This window comes from Hermetia illucens, chromosome 3, assembly GCF_905115235.1.
Source record: "Hermetia illucens chromosome 3, iHerIll2.2.curated.20191125, whole genome shotgun sequence".
Classification (NCBI taxonomy): domain Eukaryota; kingdom Metazoa; phylum Arthropoda; class Insecta; order Diptera; family Stratiomyidae; genus Hermetia; species Hermetia illucens.
This window is the reverse complement of record NC_051851.1, coordinates 87,178,768-87,197,062: the sequence shown is the minus strand read 5'-3', so window position 1 is coordinate 87,197,062 and position 18,295 is coordinate 87,178,768. Positions and strand designations below refer to the sequence as shown.

The following is an 18,295-nucleotide window of genomic DNA, read 5'->3' as shown; positions in this document are numbered from 1 at the left end:
TCAAATAATAGACATAAACCATGGGAGGGCTTTATTATAAGTAATCCGATTAAATTGATTTGGACGAAAGAATATGAAGAGGAGGTTTACGATATGATCGGGATGTACTTTGTACTTTATACTGGAATTTGAAGAATGCAATTTTGAGTAATGATTCGACGAAGTTGTAACTATAAATAATCCTGTTATGAAGGAAATATAGGCAAACTTCGACATTTACCACTGTGCAACGAATTTTATAGCGTTTGATGTTGAAATGTTTGAAATTTTGAGATTAGTGTTTGATGTCTTCATTCTATAGTGGAATTTATTTGTGAAGGAAAAGTTTATGAAAATATTTTACAAAGAAGTGATTATTTTCATGGATTCAGTAGGTCTAATTCTGATTTTTAAAATACGAATGTATTAAAACTTCTAACATACCACGAAGACAACATTCATGGTTAACGTTTAAATGTCGTAGTTTCCGCAGTTTCGCCAGCAGAGGGCAAAAAGATCCCAAAAAGAAGGAATGAACATCCTAGTCTTCCCTTCTCTTGGAAAAATCAGAGTGGTGGAATAATCACTACAAAGAAAAGGCCGTTCCTGCTCCTGTGTTATCATCATGCAACACTAGAATCGTACACCACAAGTCAACGGCACCCTGCTGCCAACATTGCGCTTGTCCGTGATCATTTAATTGATTTGACTCAGGTACCCATTTACAGCTGAGTCAACTTGTATCCAACATCCAGTCACGACACAAATCCCTCGGCTGCCAGATTCGAACCGCCCCTTTCCGCTACAATAGCCTAGCGCTCCAACCATTGAGTTGATTTTGCGCATTTCTTTAATGTAACCGTCAATCCGAAAGGATCACTTTTCGAAAATTAATCGGTCTGAACTGGTTTGAAATTTTTATGGGAGGCGTGGTATATTCGCAAAAAATGACTGAGTTAAATCACACGAATTTGATGGTCCCTTGATGTCGCTTGGTAACATAGCCTATTATATTGTGGTAAGTGGATCCTAGTTCCATGTCATTCAATTCTGGTAACAAACTATGTGAAATTTAGTTAAGCCATTTGCAGTAATTTCTCTCCCGTCTCAAAAGATACCGAAACCATATAATTGTCTCAGGCGTGTGTAGGATGAAAACCTGAAGCATTCTAGCAGTTCTGTCAGCAACACTGTCTAAAAACTAACAGGAACTAACCCATTTTACTTGGAAAAAGTGAATTCACGAGTTATTTATAATAGTTTCAAATCTAGTTTTTCCGTCCCTTCATATGTTAGGTGGTTTTACAATATCTGGGCGGTTATATAGAAATCTGACTGCAAACATTTATTCTAGTTGTTTTTATGGTGTCGTTGTTGCAAGATAAAAAGTGGAACAGTTCTCATTTTAAAACACGACTTAAGTGGTGTTCTCTAACCAAACATCCAAATGGTCTAAAATGGACAACTGTAAAATACCGCACCAAGTAATTTTCTCAGCAAGAGGTCAGTAAAAACAAAGAAACAGGAAGAAATCGAAAACAAAAGGCTACAAAATGCTTGGAGAGATTGATTGTCAATTTTTTTTTTCTTCGAAAAATAACCTGATCGGGTATCAATTAGGAAAACTAAATATCACTTCTGAGTACTCTGATGAAACCTTTCGCAAAAAAACTGCAGTTAGTTCAAAACGAGTAGGAAACCAGAAGCTAAGCCTTTGAGATATAGAGGTTTTTTTAGATTTTCTATGTTCAGTTCAATGTGATATTGACATTTTATCCCTTAGGGTGCAGTATTTTCACCTGAAACAGGCGATTTGAGCCTATCAAAACTTTTTTAGTAATGATAGGTTTTCAACCAAACTTTCCAGGATGTGCTCCGCTACATATTATGTACTATATTATTACTTGGTTTTCAGTAAATCTCTAAAATATGATAATATACTACCAATTATAAATTTTATTCACAATGGAAAAAGTTTAATCACGAGACCTTAACCCGTTGGGATGTATGTTTAAATGGACCTTCGAATTTTACAATTTTATAATATTGATCATCATCATCATCAACAGCGCAACAACCGGTATCCAGCCTAGGCCTGCCTTAATAAGGCACTCCAGACATCCCGGTTTTGCGCCGAGGTCCACCAATTCGATATCCCTAAAAGCTGTCTGGCGTCCTGACCTACGCCATCGCTCCATCTCAGACAGGGTCTGCTTCGTCTTCTTTCTTCTACCATACCTACTCTTATAGACTCACCCATACGGATTAAGTGACCTGCCCACCGTAACCTATCCACAGCCTCACGGTCATGGTATCGCTAATTGATAGTATAATAATTTCCGTATTTTTTAATAGGTCTACTTATATTTGTTATATTCTTCAAAGAAGAAACTATGAAACTAAATTTACTTGAAATTTTTAGTCTGACACCACGAAATTCGAAACATATTGCTACGTGCCCCGTCGGATTTAACAATGATGACGCTTGCAAAATTAACAAGAATATTTTCGTTCGTAACTAAAGAAATTTCCTAGATGCCCGATAGGATCGTTTTATCGACGAATAACGTCACTTAACAATTGAAACGTTCAATGGGTAAAATTATTATTTTGATAACAATTTTTCACAGCTCGATTTGCTGTTTTGAATAATGTATATACTTCGAAGGACTCAAATAGCAACAATTACCAAATTCATATGGTATGCGGTATTGCCGCCTCAGAAAAGGAAAGCTGCACCATTCCGCGTCATCAAAGGAGTAAATCGGAATACCGGAAGCTTGCGCTTCGGGTTTAAAGGTTTTGTTTTCCACTTATGTGAGAAACTTCTATGCACATTTTTCCATCCGCATATAGCTATAAATCCAACATATTCCTTCATAGTTTTCCAAACAGGCATAGATATTTTCCTCACCCTAAACAAACAGACTGCCTAGTACCGAATACTGTACATATACATGCATGTATATAAATTGATTGTACCTATATTTCCGATTTAGTTCGTGCACAAAAGCATACATATGTACTTATATAGTGCGTATATTGAATACCTCTGGTTTAATGTATAAATATATCTATCTGAATCAGACACTTCCCGCAAACTTTATTAGCATGTATATATTTACATATATACACATATGCTTGGCTGGAGTAATTGATATAGAAATGACTAAAAAATTAAAACAATATGTATCTTTGCAGCCCATTCCTATAAATTTACTTTGTTGTGATATTGAAAAAAAAAATGGCAAAATTTCACCCTATATAACTTTGTTAATAATAGTTGAATTTTCTTCAAACTTGACCAAGTTGTGCCTTATGTTATCGCTTACAATAATGCCAAATTTGTACTTCTAGGATGAATTTAAGGGGGGTTGCTAGGTAAATTTCTAAAATATGGAAATATACTATTACCTTTATTTGTGCAGATATCGGAACCGGATGTATTTTGAAGCCTAGATTTCGTATAGATGCGCCACTGTGACTTTTTCCGGTCTTTTGGTTGGATAGGTTCTGAGAACAAGACCTGCTTCACTCCTTGGGGCACACATTTGGAGCCCTCACTCCTCCATGTTTCATCCAATATCAGAAACAATATCATTTTCGAAAAGTACTAATCGAACCCTTTGATACTCCACATAGCGTATTTGATGAACCACAGTGTACCATTACGGTTTTGAGTGCAGAGCTCTAACACACTTCAAGGCTCTGATCCAATATGGACTGTTACGTCAACGATTATTATTGTGAAAGTTCAAATAAGTGTGTTTCGCAAGAAACACAATACTTCGAATGCAATTGCTTATGTGATTGAAAATTAGAACAGCAAAATTAGTCTATGGATGGTTGAAAGGCAGTACCGTGCGCTGATATCGTGACACTCACAAAAATGGGGATGATTTGATGGTTGCACCTTCAATCATATTGGCCCTGTTTTAATCGAAATACGGGCTGTAACTAATTTAGGCATAGCGTGCTCTTTACCTCTACGCACCTTTATTGATGAACTGTCCTAGGGTAACTCATTCGTCGGACATCCTGGAATAGTAGCCTCATGGCACAGTCAGAAGTAGAACTGCTCTTATGCCGTCGTTTGATATTGTCCCGGATCAAAGTCATTCAATGGTACTTGGAGCCTTCGAATAACAGTCGTGATCATTGAACCCTTTCTCGTCCTTCGGCTAAAGCAAAGTGAAAGACATTACCGGTAGCAAAAGGAATATATCGCACACCGCTTTGGACTTTAAATTCCTCGTAGATTTTACCTCGAGGTGATACGTTTTATTTGCGAAATTATATGTCGCTTTGATGATAGTATCTAGTTTCTTCGAAATTTCTTCCCTATGTAGAGTGCTCCTGAAACTTTTTAGAAAATAAGCCATTTCTAAGCCCAAAAAATGTGAGTAAAGTGGAGGTCTAAGATGTGGCAATCTCCCCAGAATGATTTGACGTGTGTTATTGTAATTAGAGCAAAGTTCCGGTATCAAAATTGCTGAGAGTGGTCAAGTGAAACAGCCTTTTAAAACTCGACGTGAATAATTTGAAGGAACAACGAACGCAGCAATATATGAGGAACAGCACATCGACAACATATTCGGCGAACAAGAAATAAACGAAACTTAAAGACAAAATAAAAAATTCCGCTAGAAAGGCAATCATTCTTGAAACCAAGATCAACTACCATGTCTGATTTGACCAAGAATATCTTGGCACAACCAACAAAAAGAATTAAGCTTACCAAGATTGGGTCGAACGAACTACCAGAGGGAAACTCAGATTGTATGTCGAACTAAGGTTTTCTCAATCCAACAAATACATCAGTACGACCTATAATTTTATTCAAGTTTGACCGATTAAACCATGAAACACTAGTCGAACTTCCTTTAATCGAGAATGTTTTTGCAACTCTTGCCAACAAAAAGAGCACCCAAATTCTGGCAAAGAAATTGCACTACGACAGGCGATTTGTTAGGATTCTGACAGCACAAAAAAACACAACGCTATCCAAGGCTGCGAAAGATCTAGAAAGATCTACTCAACAAATCCCACCTATTAAAGAGGAAAACGGGAACTGGATTCGTTCTGCAAATATTGAAACATGACGGCAAAGTATCTAGAAAGTAGCTTTCAGGATGTAGATGCATAAGCGTCTACAAGCCTGACGCCAGTCCAAAAAGTTGACAATTACCTCTACAGGGCGTGTGAAATTAAAAAAAGTGCTTTCTAATACATCTCCGACTAAGAAATCGTTATGGGGAAAATATTGATTGAATTATTAGAAAAGAGCCTAATAGACTTGTTATAACTAATCAAGGCAGCATTCAAAGCCAATGGAAAGTGGACGAAGTTATAATGCCAGCTTGTTTTGCCACGGCACCTTCGGACGCCGGATATTTTGATATAAAAATATCTCGGTCAGTTTTTTTGCAAATGGTTATGTTTTAAGTTTGTTATCTTGGTCAACTTTTAATGCAAATTACCTCTAAAGAATGTAGTTAGTTGCATTTTTACACAGACACCAGCACCAATATAACGTTGGCCGGTGTATTCTAACGTAATGAAAGGGAATAAAGCCATTCATGTCGTATGCGTGTACAAATGTAAATAATAATAATAATAATAATAATCGTTGGCGCAACAATCCATATTGGATCAGGGCCTTGAAGTGTGTTAGAGCACTTCGTTCAAGACCGGTACACTACAGTAGCACACTGTAGGAGGCAATGTGGTCAGCATTGCGCTCACCCGAATTATTACCCTGATTTGACTTAGGTACTCATTCACAGCTGAGTCGACTGGTATCCGACGTCAAATCACGATACAAATTCCACTGTCACCAATGAGATTTGAAGCGCGACCTTCCGTACGACAGCCTTGCGCTCTAACCACTCAGCTGTCCGGACCACTAACAATGTAAAACGATACAATAAAAGGAAGCGACAGGAAAAATAATAAAAGAAAATAAAAATCAACAAGAAAAATATACTTCTATATTTTAAAGTTTTAAATTTTTTTTTTCTGAATCGCAAAAATTTTAAGCAGGGCCATGACAAAAATTGTGGGATCTATATTTAGTAGCACAGCAATGGCTCTGGAGATTTCACTCTAGAAATTTCAATGTGACGGAAGTAGAAATGCGTGAAACATCACCTTTGTAGGTAATGTGATATTACATCACTTTCTCATCATGTTACAAAGTGAATAGTGATATGTGATCTGAATTTATCACATTCTTAACACAAAAAATTTGTGCGTTAGCGCCAAGTAAAAGAATGAAAAGAAATGCAAAAAATCCCATATACTATATTATAGTAAGATATTTTCATAAACAAACAACATGGCATCGTGATTTTTATGAACGAGCGTTATTTATCACGTGAAAGTATATGCATTTTCTGTTGATTTGGTCGGCGTTGCATAGAATCCCCATAGTTAAAAGTCGTCCCACTCACAGGCCCGACATAATTTTTCTAGGCCAAAGTCTGCCAAGAGAACAGGAAAGTATAACATGAACGGTGTTTTATATCGAACGATACGTTACAGTTTTACTCGATTAAGCTTAGTGATATCTCATGATCTTCCATCACATTGACACGGATATTATAAAATATTACAAGAGTAATATCATCATCATTTCTCCACTGGGTGGTGATGTGAGGATGTTGTGATGTTTGGTGACGTGATGCTTCGATCGTGCTCAGTAATGATATATTACACTTTCAGGCGAAATCACTTTCCTGATGTTACATACATCAACCAATTATCTCTAGGCAGGAGCACTTCTCACTGCAGGACCAAACACTGAAAAAGTTGACAAAATTCTCCGAAGAGTCGATGATAATTCACATACTGAGAAGCAACATATTGATTCCATATCGGTTTAAATTGTTTGATTGCTGGCACCCGAATCGACGAAGAAAGTTTAGCTCATTTATAGATACGATTGAAAGAAGATCATCTGAGATGGTATAGCTGTTAGGAAAGCAATTAGAAAAGTGTCTAGAATTGACAATGCCTTGAGGCGTGTTTTTTTCAGCAGTGGTGCGATTGATTACTAGCACGAAGATTTTACGATACATTACAAGATCAAAGCTCGGCAGATAATAAGAGTTCATGGCGACAGGATAGTTGAAGTCCGTTGGACGTATCCATTGAAGGGCGCAGCAATTGATGTGATTCAATCAACATAATACATATCTTTTCCTTTGATAGTTCTTGCTACACTCTTTCTCCTTGTGAAGAATCATTTTATCGAATTTCCTGTTATTACTCGTAGCAAATCTTAATCAATTATTCACTTTCCTGAATAGCTAATTATATTGTATCTTAGACTTACGTCATAGCTTCCCGCATATAAATTCTCCAACATTTGTACATCCTGTTCCGATAGTTGATTTTGCGTTGTACCAACATTTTGTAAAGGCACTTGTGGCGATGATGAGCCCGAGTTCTAGAGAAAAGGGTATAGGTCATACGTGGCGACTATATAAGAGAAGCTTATTTTAATTAATACTAACCAGCTGTCCATTGCTCACTTGATATGTCTGCAAGTCCTGCTTGATAATTTCGATTGCAAGTGCAGCGTAGTTAACGGGACGACCCGTTGCTGTTTTCCCGCCCGATGGATGCATTTTTGTGGCCGACAATAAGTATTAGTAGTCATATCACATAATTCAATTTTTCTCGACTAATTACGATTATATTTTTAGTGAACTTAAACTCTACATGTTAGCGGTTTTTGGTGAACTCAAATCATATTTTTAAGCGAACCGATGTGATATTCTCGGCCTTTGAGTATTCGAAACAATTTAAGCGTTTGGATTTTCTATAAATTACCATAAAATATTCGGAAAAACTAATTATTTCAATCGCATCACTTTTTACTTCTTTCCATAAAATATCGCACTCTATCACTTTTCCCCCAATTCTATTGCTTACACATTCAACTCTACGTAACTTGGATCAGAATTGGATATAAACTAAAGGATGAATCACAATGGGCATAGAATCACTCACTTCAGAAGCTTGTGGATTTTCCGGTCATGCCACGAAAAGGTATTTCTTCTCACCTAATGAATACGCGTGCTTCCAGTCGTCGACTGTATAAATGTGTAAATACTACACCGTACTGTAATCAAATCGCTAGTATTTGAACGATATTTAAGCCACGATGATGCCTGTGATGATAATGAGGATAGATGATGACACAACCGCGACAGCAGCGACGAAATGCTTCTAGCAGATTATCTGTAATAAAGAAAGAATGAAAAATCGTTTGCATTAATACGAAAATTACTTTTCTGTTATTCGGCTTCATGAGAGGTGAATCATTTTTCATTGAAAAGAAAGAAAAATGCAAATTTTTACTTCACCAGGCTGGGCAGCGGGTACCAAGATGCCCTCGAATGAATTATAGCAAGGAAAAAATTTAAGGGGATAGTCCCGTAGCAGAAAATTTCGTTACAAGCAGGACCATTAGCTTTTATCAACAAAAGAAAAAGATGTAGATTTTGCTATTTCCATGATTTCAGACAAAGAAGGTTTCATGACGAAAAAACCTTGACATAGTGGCGACACATAGGAAAATATGATAAGAATCGTATAAAATCTGTTCAGTAATCAGACACCTTCCCTTAACAACAAGATTCATAATAAGTTATGCTTTAGTCACCCAACCCACTCCTCAGCTTCTGTTCGAAATGAAAATTGGAAAGACAAAAGAATTCAAGACTTGGCCGAACATAAGCCAAAAAGGAAAAAAGTAGTTCACATTCAATCGGTAGCCAACAACAGAAATACTAACAACTTTAAATATCGTGTTAATCACTCTACGTCCATCGTCCAAAATGAATACAATAAAATAACCTCCATTGACCCGTGGGCAGAAAACGATAATATCACATCGTCTTAATCTTTTCCCAATTTCTGTTGAAAATCATCTGTATCTGAACGCGTGTACATTTGAAAAATTGAATGTCGCTTATCGCCGCAGAGAAAGAAGTAAGAGGTGAATATTAATGAAAGCTGAACATAGTTAAGTGTTGAGATGTATTATTTGTTATATTCACAAAGCATAACAATTTTTTAAAAAAAATGTATTAATGCGAACCGATGAGAGGAAAGTGTGGCGAATAGGGAATTCAATTTATTTAGGTTTCTATATGGAGCGCTACTAGTTGACTCTTCTTTCAACGGAGGCATAATTTAAATCTGTCGCTAATTTTTACGGAAGATTTTGAAAGTCTTTAAACATCTGTAAAGTGACGTTTTCGTTTTCCCGCGTGATCAGAAGTCAATATAATATTGATGAGTCTCAGTCCAAAGAATAGAAGATTGATATGATCGCTTTATTTTGAATGGGCTAGTAATAGTTTTGTTGTTCAGAGTAAAATTAAGCGAAACAAGGAGGCCAAACAGGAGCTATGTGACAAAAATAGAAAGATGTCAGTCTTCTGATATCAGAAAGTTGAAATTCGTCATTAAAAGTGTAATGTTAGTGTTTTGTTAAATGCATGACAATATCAGTAATTCGCTATGAAGGGGAATCATATACATATTTACTCGTATATACATTTATAACTCTATCTATGAATCTCGTGCACACTCTACCCGTTATTTTTAAACTAGAATCTTTTCATTTAATATCACCAAAGACAGATAACAGTATCTCTCAGATCAGTATAACTAAAATTCGCACCTCAAAATTAAGCAAATACTGTAGAAGCCCGATAATTCTTCCATCGATAATTCGTATTTCCAGTTAATTCGTATAAATTTGCCGGTCTCCAGAGTTCATTTTCTTTATTTTATATTCCCGAAAATTGGTAACCCCAAAACCCCCCCAAAATACTGCAAAACTATCTACAAGCAGCTTCAATCCGATTAATGGAATCGACCAGCCAGATAACCATCACAGCAGTCTACTCTCCTTCAAAGTCTGAGCTGACTCTAATACTCTCTGGGGAACATACTTCTCGCCATCGGGGAGTTGAAAACCCAGAACAGTTATCGAACGCGCTAATTCGAGATACTAGGCTGGACATCGTCTAATCTGGACAGCCCGCTTTCTGCCCAGATCGACGAAAAATCCGATGTCCGATTGATTTTATCGTTATTAAAAATGTGAGGCTGAGCTGACAAGAAGCGAGCCTTACTATGAGCAACCTCCAGACAATTCGCCAGTCATAACAAAACTTACAAGGGTACCCATAATAATGAACAAATGTCAAAAACTAAGAGCCAAATCAACCAACTATTTCCCTTCCCTTCCTTTATAAAACAAAGGAAAGGAAAGTCCAATGAAATAATAATTCTGCTGTTCAGTTTTCAATTCCACGTCCTTGTCTTACCGATCTTCTGGGATTTGGGAAGATTTCAGGGATTATAACTATTTCTAAGTGTGGAACTAGATCTTCCTTTCAAAAATGTTCGAAAAATTAATAGTTTCAAAAATTACCCCATATACAACGAAAAACAGAAGAACAATACAATCGAGCAAATTCGCAGGCTTGTCATTGAGTTAAGAAGTGCACCAAAGAATATAAAGTACTTTTCAGTACCCTTTTTGAACATGGCGTAATGTTCCCCCAAATTCTAGCTGAGTTTTAAAATTAAAAATTTGCATTTTCTTTGAGCGCAAAATCAGAGTGAAATACAAAAACTTTACGTGTTCCGATTACCACTTTGAAGCTGGAATTCCCCAAGGCATAATCAGGAAAGCGGCCCTAACCACAACGAAACCAATGAAGTTGAAAGCAGTTTAAATCTATCATAATGCTAATCTAGACTTACAGAATTCAACCCTGAGATTCACCGTGCATACCAATATAAAATTGGTACAGAGAAATTAAGCCAGAATAATACGAATGATCATCGGTGCATCTTGGCATATGGAAAACCTAAACATCCACAGAAGTCTTAAAATGCAACAGTGACAGAGGAGCTAATGAAGCTAATGATGAACTAATTTCTAGGCTAGGAGCATGTTTAAACAATCTAATGTTAGCCAATTAAAAAAAATTGAACTTTTTAGCAAGCAAACGCCCACTTCTCCACGAGCTGGATCTGTACCTAGGTTAACATCCACACCAAAAAGGAGCGAGAAGCCTCTACTTCCTGAAAGCTACAGGCTTGTCTCTGCCCTATTAATTTTCACGAACATCCTCGAGTGGACTATTAAACCAGTTATCGATTAACACAACAGGAACAACACTGTTCGAAGCTTTCAGTTCGTCAATCGACCAGATTACTCGATTTAACATTCTCGTTTAGTCCTTAAAACCGACGTTCTGTTCGAAATTAATCGAAAGAGACATGCAATAGCCTACTTGACGTCAACTTCGCATAGCAATGCGAACTCCGTCATAAGCTAAAAGTATTCTTCACTCCCACCGGCACCTCTCTCCTCTAATACTTACTCCTAGATGGACGACAACTCCAAATGAAAGTTCAGCAGCTGTTATCTCCATATAACAGCCCGACTGGAATACCACAAGCTCCGTTCTGCCTGCGTCCCTACTTTCGTTCTTTTCACGGGGTATTCTTAAGTCCAACTGTGGCCCCAATCCAATCAAAATTTTGCAATATGCTGATGATCTTATAATATACATCACCACGAAGGAGGTAATACGCGGTGAAGTTCATCTGAATATCAAATTTGGTTGAATTCTACCGATGCTTTACCAAGTGAGAATTAGTCCTGAACCCGTAAAAATGCCAAAGAAGATGACACTGAAAATGGCTGCTAACCTTAGAAATATATCTCTGAGAGACCATAAATTCCTCATCTCCATAAACCATTACACCATCAACCTTGGAGTCACAACAAACTCAAACTTAAATAACAGTCCTCGCTTTGTTGACCACAATAAGTCAATAAGCAGCCCACTCCAAAGCAGTTAAGATTTTCTGCTTTAAACAGTAAATACGACCACTAATCACTTTCGACATCATCTTCTCGACCGATATCTCTCTTCCACAGATGGAGACATTCCGCCTGAAGTAAAGGCCACTGTAACAGCATATTAAAAAACAATGATGGTATAAAGTACGTATCCAAACAAATCTTATATGAAGCACCCCAAACATTGCGCATCGACATCGCCTTGGGCTGCTATTTTCATACAACAGTAAGATCCGTCTGCTCACAGAGAAGATGGAGTAGCTCTCTACACTGGTCGATATTCCCATGCGCAAAACGTCCCCCCGCTCAAAGAATGGCCAACGCCGTCCTTAACATTTCCCACCCCTGTCGATAGCAAAAAAACACTTTCTAGTATCCGACAATTCCATACAATTCCGAGGTCAAAGGCTGATTTTGATTATATTCCTGCCATCAACTTTTTGAGACTGTAAATACGTCAATCAATATCAGGTTTGGTGTCCCCACCAGCACAAACGGCGCTTCCGCGGTATACAAATTGATCAACGCCATTGATGAAAGCATGCGACGACCAACCAGAATGAGAACTTTGGTTTTCTTGGGGTTTATTTTCATTTCCTCACTCTGCTTGATCCCTTCTCCAAATACAGAGCCATTAACCTAAAATCTATGATATGGTGAGTGAGCAAACAGATGTCACCAACGTAGTCGAGGTGTCTGAGAAAATATATCATGATCGATAGAAGCCCTCCACGAGGAAATAATATCGATCGCAAGTTCTAACTCTGGTAGACTCCGCTTTGCACTTCAAATTACTCAAATTCTTCAAACTCGGTGCAGTACGGGGTACTCTGTACATATGTCCCTCTGATAATAGCTATTAATTTCTCTGGAATGCCCCTTCTGCGTAGAGCATGCCAGATACACTCCCTGTTAATGTTGTCGAAAGTTTTCCTGAAATCGATGAAGAGCAGGTGAAGCGGAAATCTAAGCTCCGCACAATGTTCCAAAATGATCGGGAGAATCCTGAGCAGATCAAATCTTTCATCAATCAAATTTCGAATGTTCATTGATACGTACTAGGATAATTTTAGCTATTATTTTTACCATGGGAAAGAGCACGCCGTTTTAATGACCGCAATCAAGACGGGTGCCCTTCTTTGGAATCATAACGACCATCGCCTTCTTCCACTGTCAAATTCTCAGGTTTTTCGTAAAAATGAAAGTAGCAGAACTTAAGAAACAGCAAGTGTGGCTATGAATAGCGAGAAGGCCTTCAAACTCAGCGATCTTACTCCGTTTGAATGCATTAGTGACCGAGATGATATCACTTCACGTTCGTCTATAAATGCCTATATATCATAACTTCACCAAATGTGATACGATTGAGAACCGTGGCGAAATGGTCCTTCCATCTATTCAGCTGCTAACCAACTGGTTCGGCTATTACACGCAGCGCTCAATAGAGTCTTCAATCGCTTACATTCAACGATCCTTTTTGATGATTTCCCAATCAGTCAAACTTTATGACGTCCCTTCGGCATGTGGGCAAAGATCTGAGCGGTGCCCAAGAAAAGAGCAGTTTGAATGGCAGCACAATGCTCATCAAAATTTCTGGGTATCTGCCGTCCGATCAGCAAGATAGTTCTCCCGCTGTCGAGTAACAGCTGGATTATATAAGCGATCGACGTTAGGCTTGGGAAGGCGGCAGCTCCTCACCCCTATGAGAGGCGCCGGATGTAATATACAAGCGACCATTAAATGATAATCCCTTCCGAGCTCGATATCAGCGTCTCTCTTGATACGTACATCTAGAAAACAGCCTCTAAATCTACTGCTGTTCGCAATATCGACAATTTGTCGTTATGTTCATCAAAAATGTATTTCCCCATTATATGTCCGAATAAGACGTTGTCAGAGCCCACCTTAGCATTAAGATCACTCAGCACGATCACACTGTCACGTTTAGAAAGTCTCTTCTAGACAGCTTTCAATTTCTACTTCTCTAAATCGAAAGTCTCCGTTGGTGCCTAACACTGTACTATTGAAATGTTTCTTATTCTGAAGAGGAATCTAGCAGTCAATATCCTGATCGAAAGCGGCTCCCAAGAAATGTAATGTAGTATAGTCATCCAAAACTCGGATCGCACTCACTTTCACTAGGCTTTCCAGAGTCACATATCTATTGAGGCAAAATTTTGTTTGGAAGCGTCCCGCAAGCAGTGGTTCCTTCTCATTTGTTATGTCTCCTGATAATGGCCACGTTGCTATGAAGCCGTAATAATTACAACCGTTTGAATGAAACTTTGCAGATAATCGGCAGTTGGTGACTCTGGACTGGACTGGACTAGTAATGTTCACTAGGATCGTTAGATGGGGTAACTAAACATTACTCACCTTACCAGGAGTGAATCTGAGACAAAAAATCAAGTATTTAGGACAAATAAACGTAAAAGAATCATACCCAGGAACAATACCATAAATTGTCCGCCTTCCGTTTTCATCCGATCCAATTGGTGCTGTAGGAATGCGGTAGGCCAGACCTGGGGACTTTCGCTACAAGGGATTCAATGGATGTACACGTCTATAATAAAGGCCATTTTTTCATTAGAAAATGAAACGGAAAGCATATTTATGTGGAATATACCATTAAAGTGCGGAAAAGCCATCAATTATACGATCATGCATTCATCTGGAAATCCCTTGGCAAACATCAAGTGACTTTGATTCTTGCTGATTATATTGTTTTTAGATTTGTCTTTACTCTATATCTCTCTATACTCTCGTAATCACAAAGAGAGAAGAACGATCGACAAATGAACACGAGTCTTTTGGAATTACAGACTTAATAATTTCCATTGACGAGTCGGTCATACAAGACAGATCGGGCTCAGGGGTATTTTCGGAAACCCGATTATGGAACTGACCCGCCATCAGGGACGATATGTACAATGTTTTACGTGGCTTGAAAAGCTTCGAAGATCGCTATTTTTGTATAAGAGCATACTTGGTTCACTTATTCCCATCGTTTGAGATCCCTATACATAGGAATAGATGATTCTAAACAGAATCAACGGCAAAGCCACGATTGGAACGCAGAATATTGCTTCACCCACTAAGATTTAAAGCTTCTACAATATGATAGTTACTAGCATTCACACTATGTATACTCTTCACTGTATCAACTTTTTATTATTTCATCTGACAGAAGTTTGTAAACTCATCCAAATAGCCATTAAAGCAAGTACAATTTTCAAAGTCGACTATGAATCATTGGTCAATTTAATCAGGCCAAATAAGCCCCGAAGTAATTTATTTAATACTCTGGTCAGTTAACTTTTCAATAGCTAATAAGCAAATCTAATACAAATCAATCGGTTGAATAATAGAAATATCGGCATTATTCATAAAACTGACCTTGTGCAAATAATAGACATATCGCCTTCTCTCCTTCCAAAAATTGCCAAATAGGCAGAGTAAAATTTTGGACATACCATATTCATACGGCCAAATGGTAATGAATCACGCAACTTTTTCTAGTTGGACAAGATTTGGCTAAGGAACTCAGTGGAAATAAACAAAAAACCAATAAATTTCATGCAATGTGTTGACACAAAGAATTCTTCAATAACTCTTGAGTTGTTCTATTCACACCTTCCGACATGATCAAAAATTCACTTAAAATCATTTTCTTTCTTACTTTTTTCTGAGCCTCTTAGCACTTTTATGTCAATATTTATTTGAGATTATGCTACGATAAATACAGAATATCAAAGAGAGGCAAAAATGCAAATTGTTGCCATGACACCAATGTGGTATTTGCAATTTTTAGAGCATTTTTCCCAAATAATCTTTTTTGTTAAATATTCTATGCGTCACGCCTTGATAATTCGTAATGTCTGCATATGTACTTTTCGCATTATAACAACGATAATGATAATATGCCATCATTGGCGAGCATATTGCAGATTAGTATGATTAGCACATATTAAAAGTAAGATAAGGCTTAGAAATCGTAGTTAGTCACCAACGCCGTAGCGATACTTGTCATTTCGAGGGAGACTGATTGGCTAGGGTGGTAGAGTTCTAATCGAATCACTGGAAATATTAATGTCGTGTTGGGAAATTTTAGGTTGATCGACTTTCGAAAATTAGTCATGAACTTCTGCAAACATATTTGAGCATAAATTACACATAACAAATGAATTTGACACCTGGGGAAAATCCCATCATGAATATTTCATTGTAAATAAAGCTGGTAATGCAAACAGCTCAAAGTTACTATTATAGGTGTCAAACTATAAACTATTTTGCTTTTATGTTGGATTCTATAATATTTTGGCAGTGATGAAAGGTAAATTTACATTAAATTTGCATTTAATGGTGTCTTCAAGATAGGCTGAACAAATAGTGTCCATTGACCATCGATTCAAGAAGCAATGTATGCATGTGTGACTATTTGTATGTTTTCCACTATACTATTATTACCTTCATTGAGCAGATATTGATTAGGTGTTTTAAGGCCTGGCTATTATATAAGGGCATCATTGTGTTTTTTTACAGATTTTCCAGTTGGATACTTTCTTAGAATAGCCACTTAATTAACCTCTTTCTAGTTACCTCACCGCTTTTCACTTTCTAGCCGATCTCAAAACTAAAACCTGCTTTGAAAAGTCCCTATATGCCTACACCTTTCCTACCACTTTTTTTTCGGCAAATATCACTCCTTCCAAGAAAAGTGTGTGTAGCAGGGGCTTCGTTTTTCAGAAATAATAATAATAAAGTTTTGTTTCTCGTAGAACCTCAAAAATGAAAAAAACTCTGATTTTTTTCTGAGCCTAAAACTCTACACCCTTCTCGGAAAAATTAAAATTTATGTCTCTTTGGAAATTACATAAAAACATAGCGTTCTGAAAATTGGAACCATTTAAAAGTGGTCTGATCAGACATCAAGTGGTTTTGTTCAATTCGTAAACAAGCAATTTATTCTATATCGCCAGCTTATGTCTGAACCAGGTTGTTTTCGTTCTGAATAAAATATTTTGAAAAATTAAATGGGAAAAAGTTTCTCCACAAATGGTGCAGTCCAAAATCAAGTGGATGCAAAGTCGGAGCTCGCTCAATCATTAAAGAAAAAAAAATAGTATAGGAATAATCGTTGGCGCAACAATCCATATTGGATCAGGGTCTTGAGGCGTGTTAGAGCGCTTCATTCAAGACCGTAACGGTGCACCACAGTACACTAAGGAGGCAATGTGGTCAGCATTGCGCTCGCCCGAGATTACTACCCTGATTTGACTCAGGTACTCATTTACAGCTGAATCGACTGGTATCCGACGTCAAATCACGATACAAATTCCACTGCCAATTCAATTGTAATTAAGGACCACACAGCAATGCAATTCACATATGATGAAACATCTCTTAGCATTTTCAAACTTCAATTTGAAACTTTTACCGCCCACAGCGAGCGGTTTAATAGCAATTCCGTCCCTTTTAAGGCTTTGTGTACAACAGAACCTTATTAACCTTAGTGTCTATCTGTCCACGCATGTAATGAGTTACATCGTTCTATGTCTAACTTAGGAGGTTTCCATCCAAGCAAAAGGGGGTGTAATACCTCTTTTCATCAAATATATTCATGTGGGGTATCAAATGAAAGATTTCGTTTAGTACTTTTCAATGCTGGCTGCAGCTGCCACTATACCGTGCCTAGGAGAAATACTCCGGATTGAGGAATCCATAAGGAAACAATACCTCTCATATAGTCTTTAACCGTTTACTCTGTACCTTCTCAAGGGGTGCAGTTAGCTGTGATTGCGGTTTGGACAGGAAGCCACAAGGAGGTAACAAAAAATATGTTGTCACCTTTGCAGATGGAAAATTAGATCAATCAAACCCATTAACGAACGTATATTCACATCAAAATTAAATTTTTTCATATATGCTCAGTAACAGTAACAATGACTTAATTACAGCTAGACTGTTAAAGACGAATGCTATGGCCAATTAACCTGGTTGATCAAATTCTTTGCAAGAAATAAATGCTCGGCAATAAAAACCATCAGTTTGAACAATTTTGACAATTTGAAGGTATATTCTTCATTAAACCATAAACTACGCTGTCATACAAAAGCTGTATATAAGGTAAGAACATTGTTACAATTTGATGAAAATTTAAAAACAAGTCGGAATACCAGAAGCTCGCGCTTCGGGTATAAAGGTTTTGTGTTCATCTTATGTAAGAAATTTCAACGCACATTTTTCTATCCGTATATCGCTACAATCCAACAACGAGACATACGTACTTACATATTCCAGCCATAGATATTGCACTCACCCTAAACAAACAAACTGCCTATTTCCGAATACTGTACACATATATGCATGTATATAAATTGGTCGTACGCATATTTCCGATTTACTTCTTATATC

At 37.4% G+C, this 18,295-nt stretch overlaps 1 protein-coding gene across 3 annotated transcripts in view; it reads right to left on the bottom strand.

The window, feature by feature from the left end:
* Window positions 1-18,295, bottom strand: part of LOC119650571 (serine/threonine-protein kinase Warts) — a 127,852-nt gene that overhangs the window by 59,457 nt on the left and 50,100 nt on the right. For all 3 annotated transcript variants that reach the window (XR_005249334.1, XM_038053388.1, XM_038053387.1), the window contains exons 2-3: window positions 7,497-8,226; window positions 7,316-7,429 (exon numbers count right to left, since the gene is read on the bottom strand). Coding sequence is in view for 2 of the 3 variants with exons in the window: in XM_038053388.1 (XP_037909316.1) it covers window positions 7,316-7,429; window positions 7,497-7,610 (228 nt within the window). In the remaining variant the exon portion in view is untranslated. The remainder of the gene's footprint in view (window positions 1-7,315; window positions 7,430-7,496; window positions 8,227-18,295) is intronic.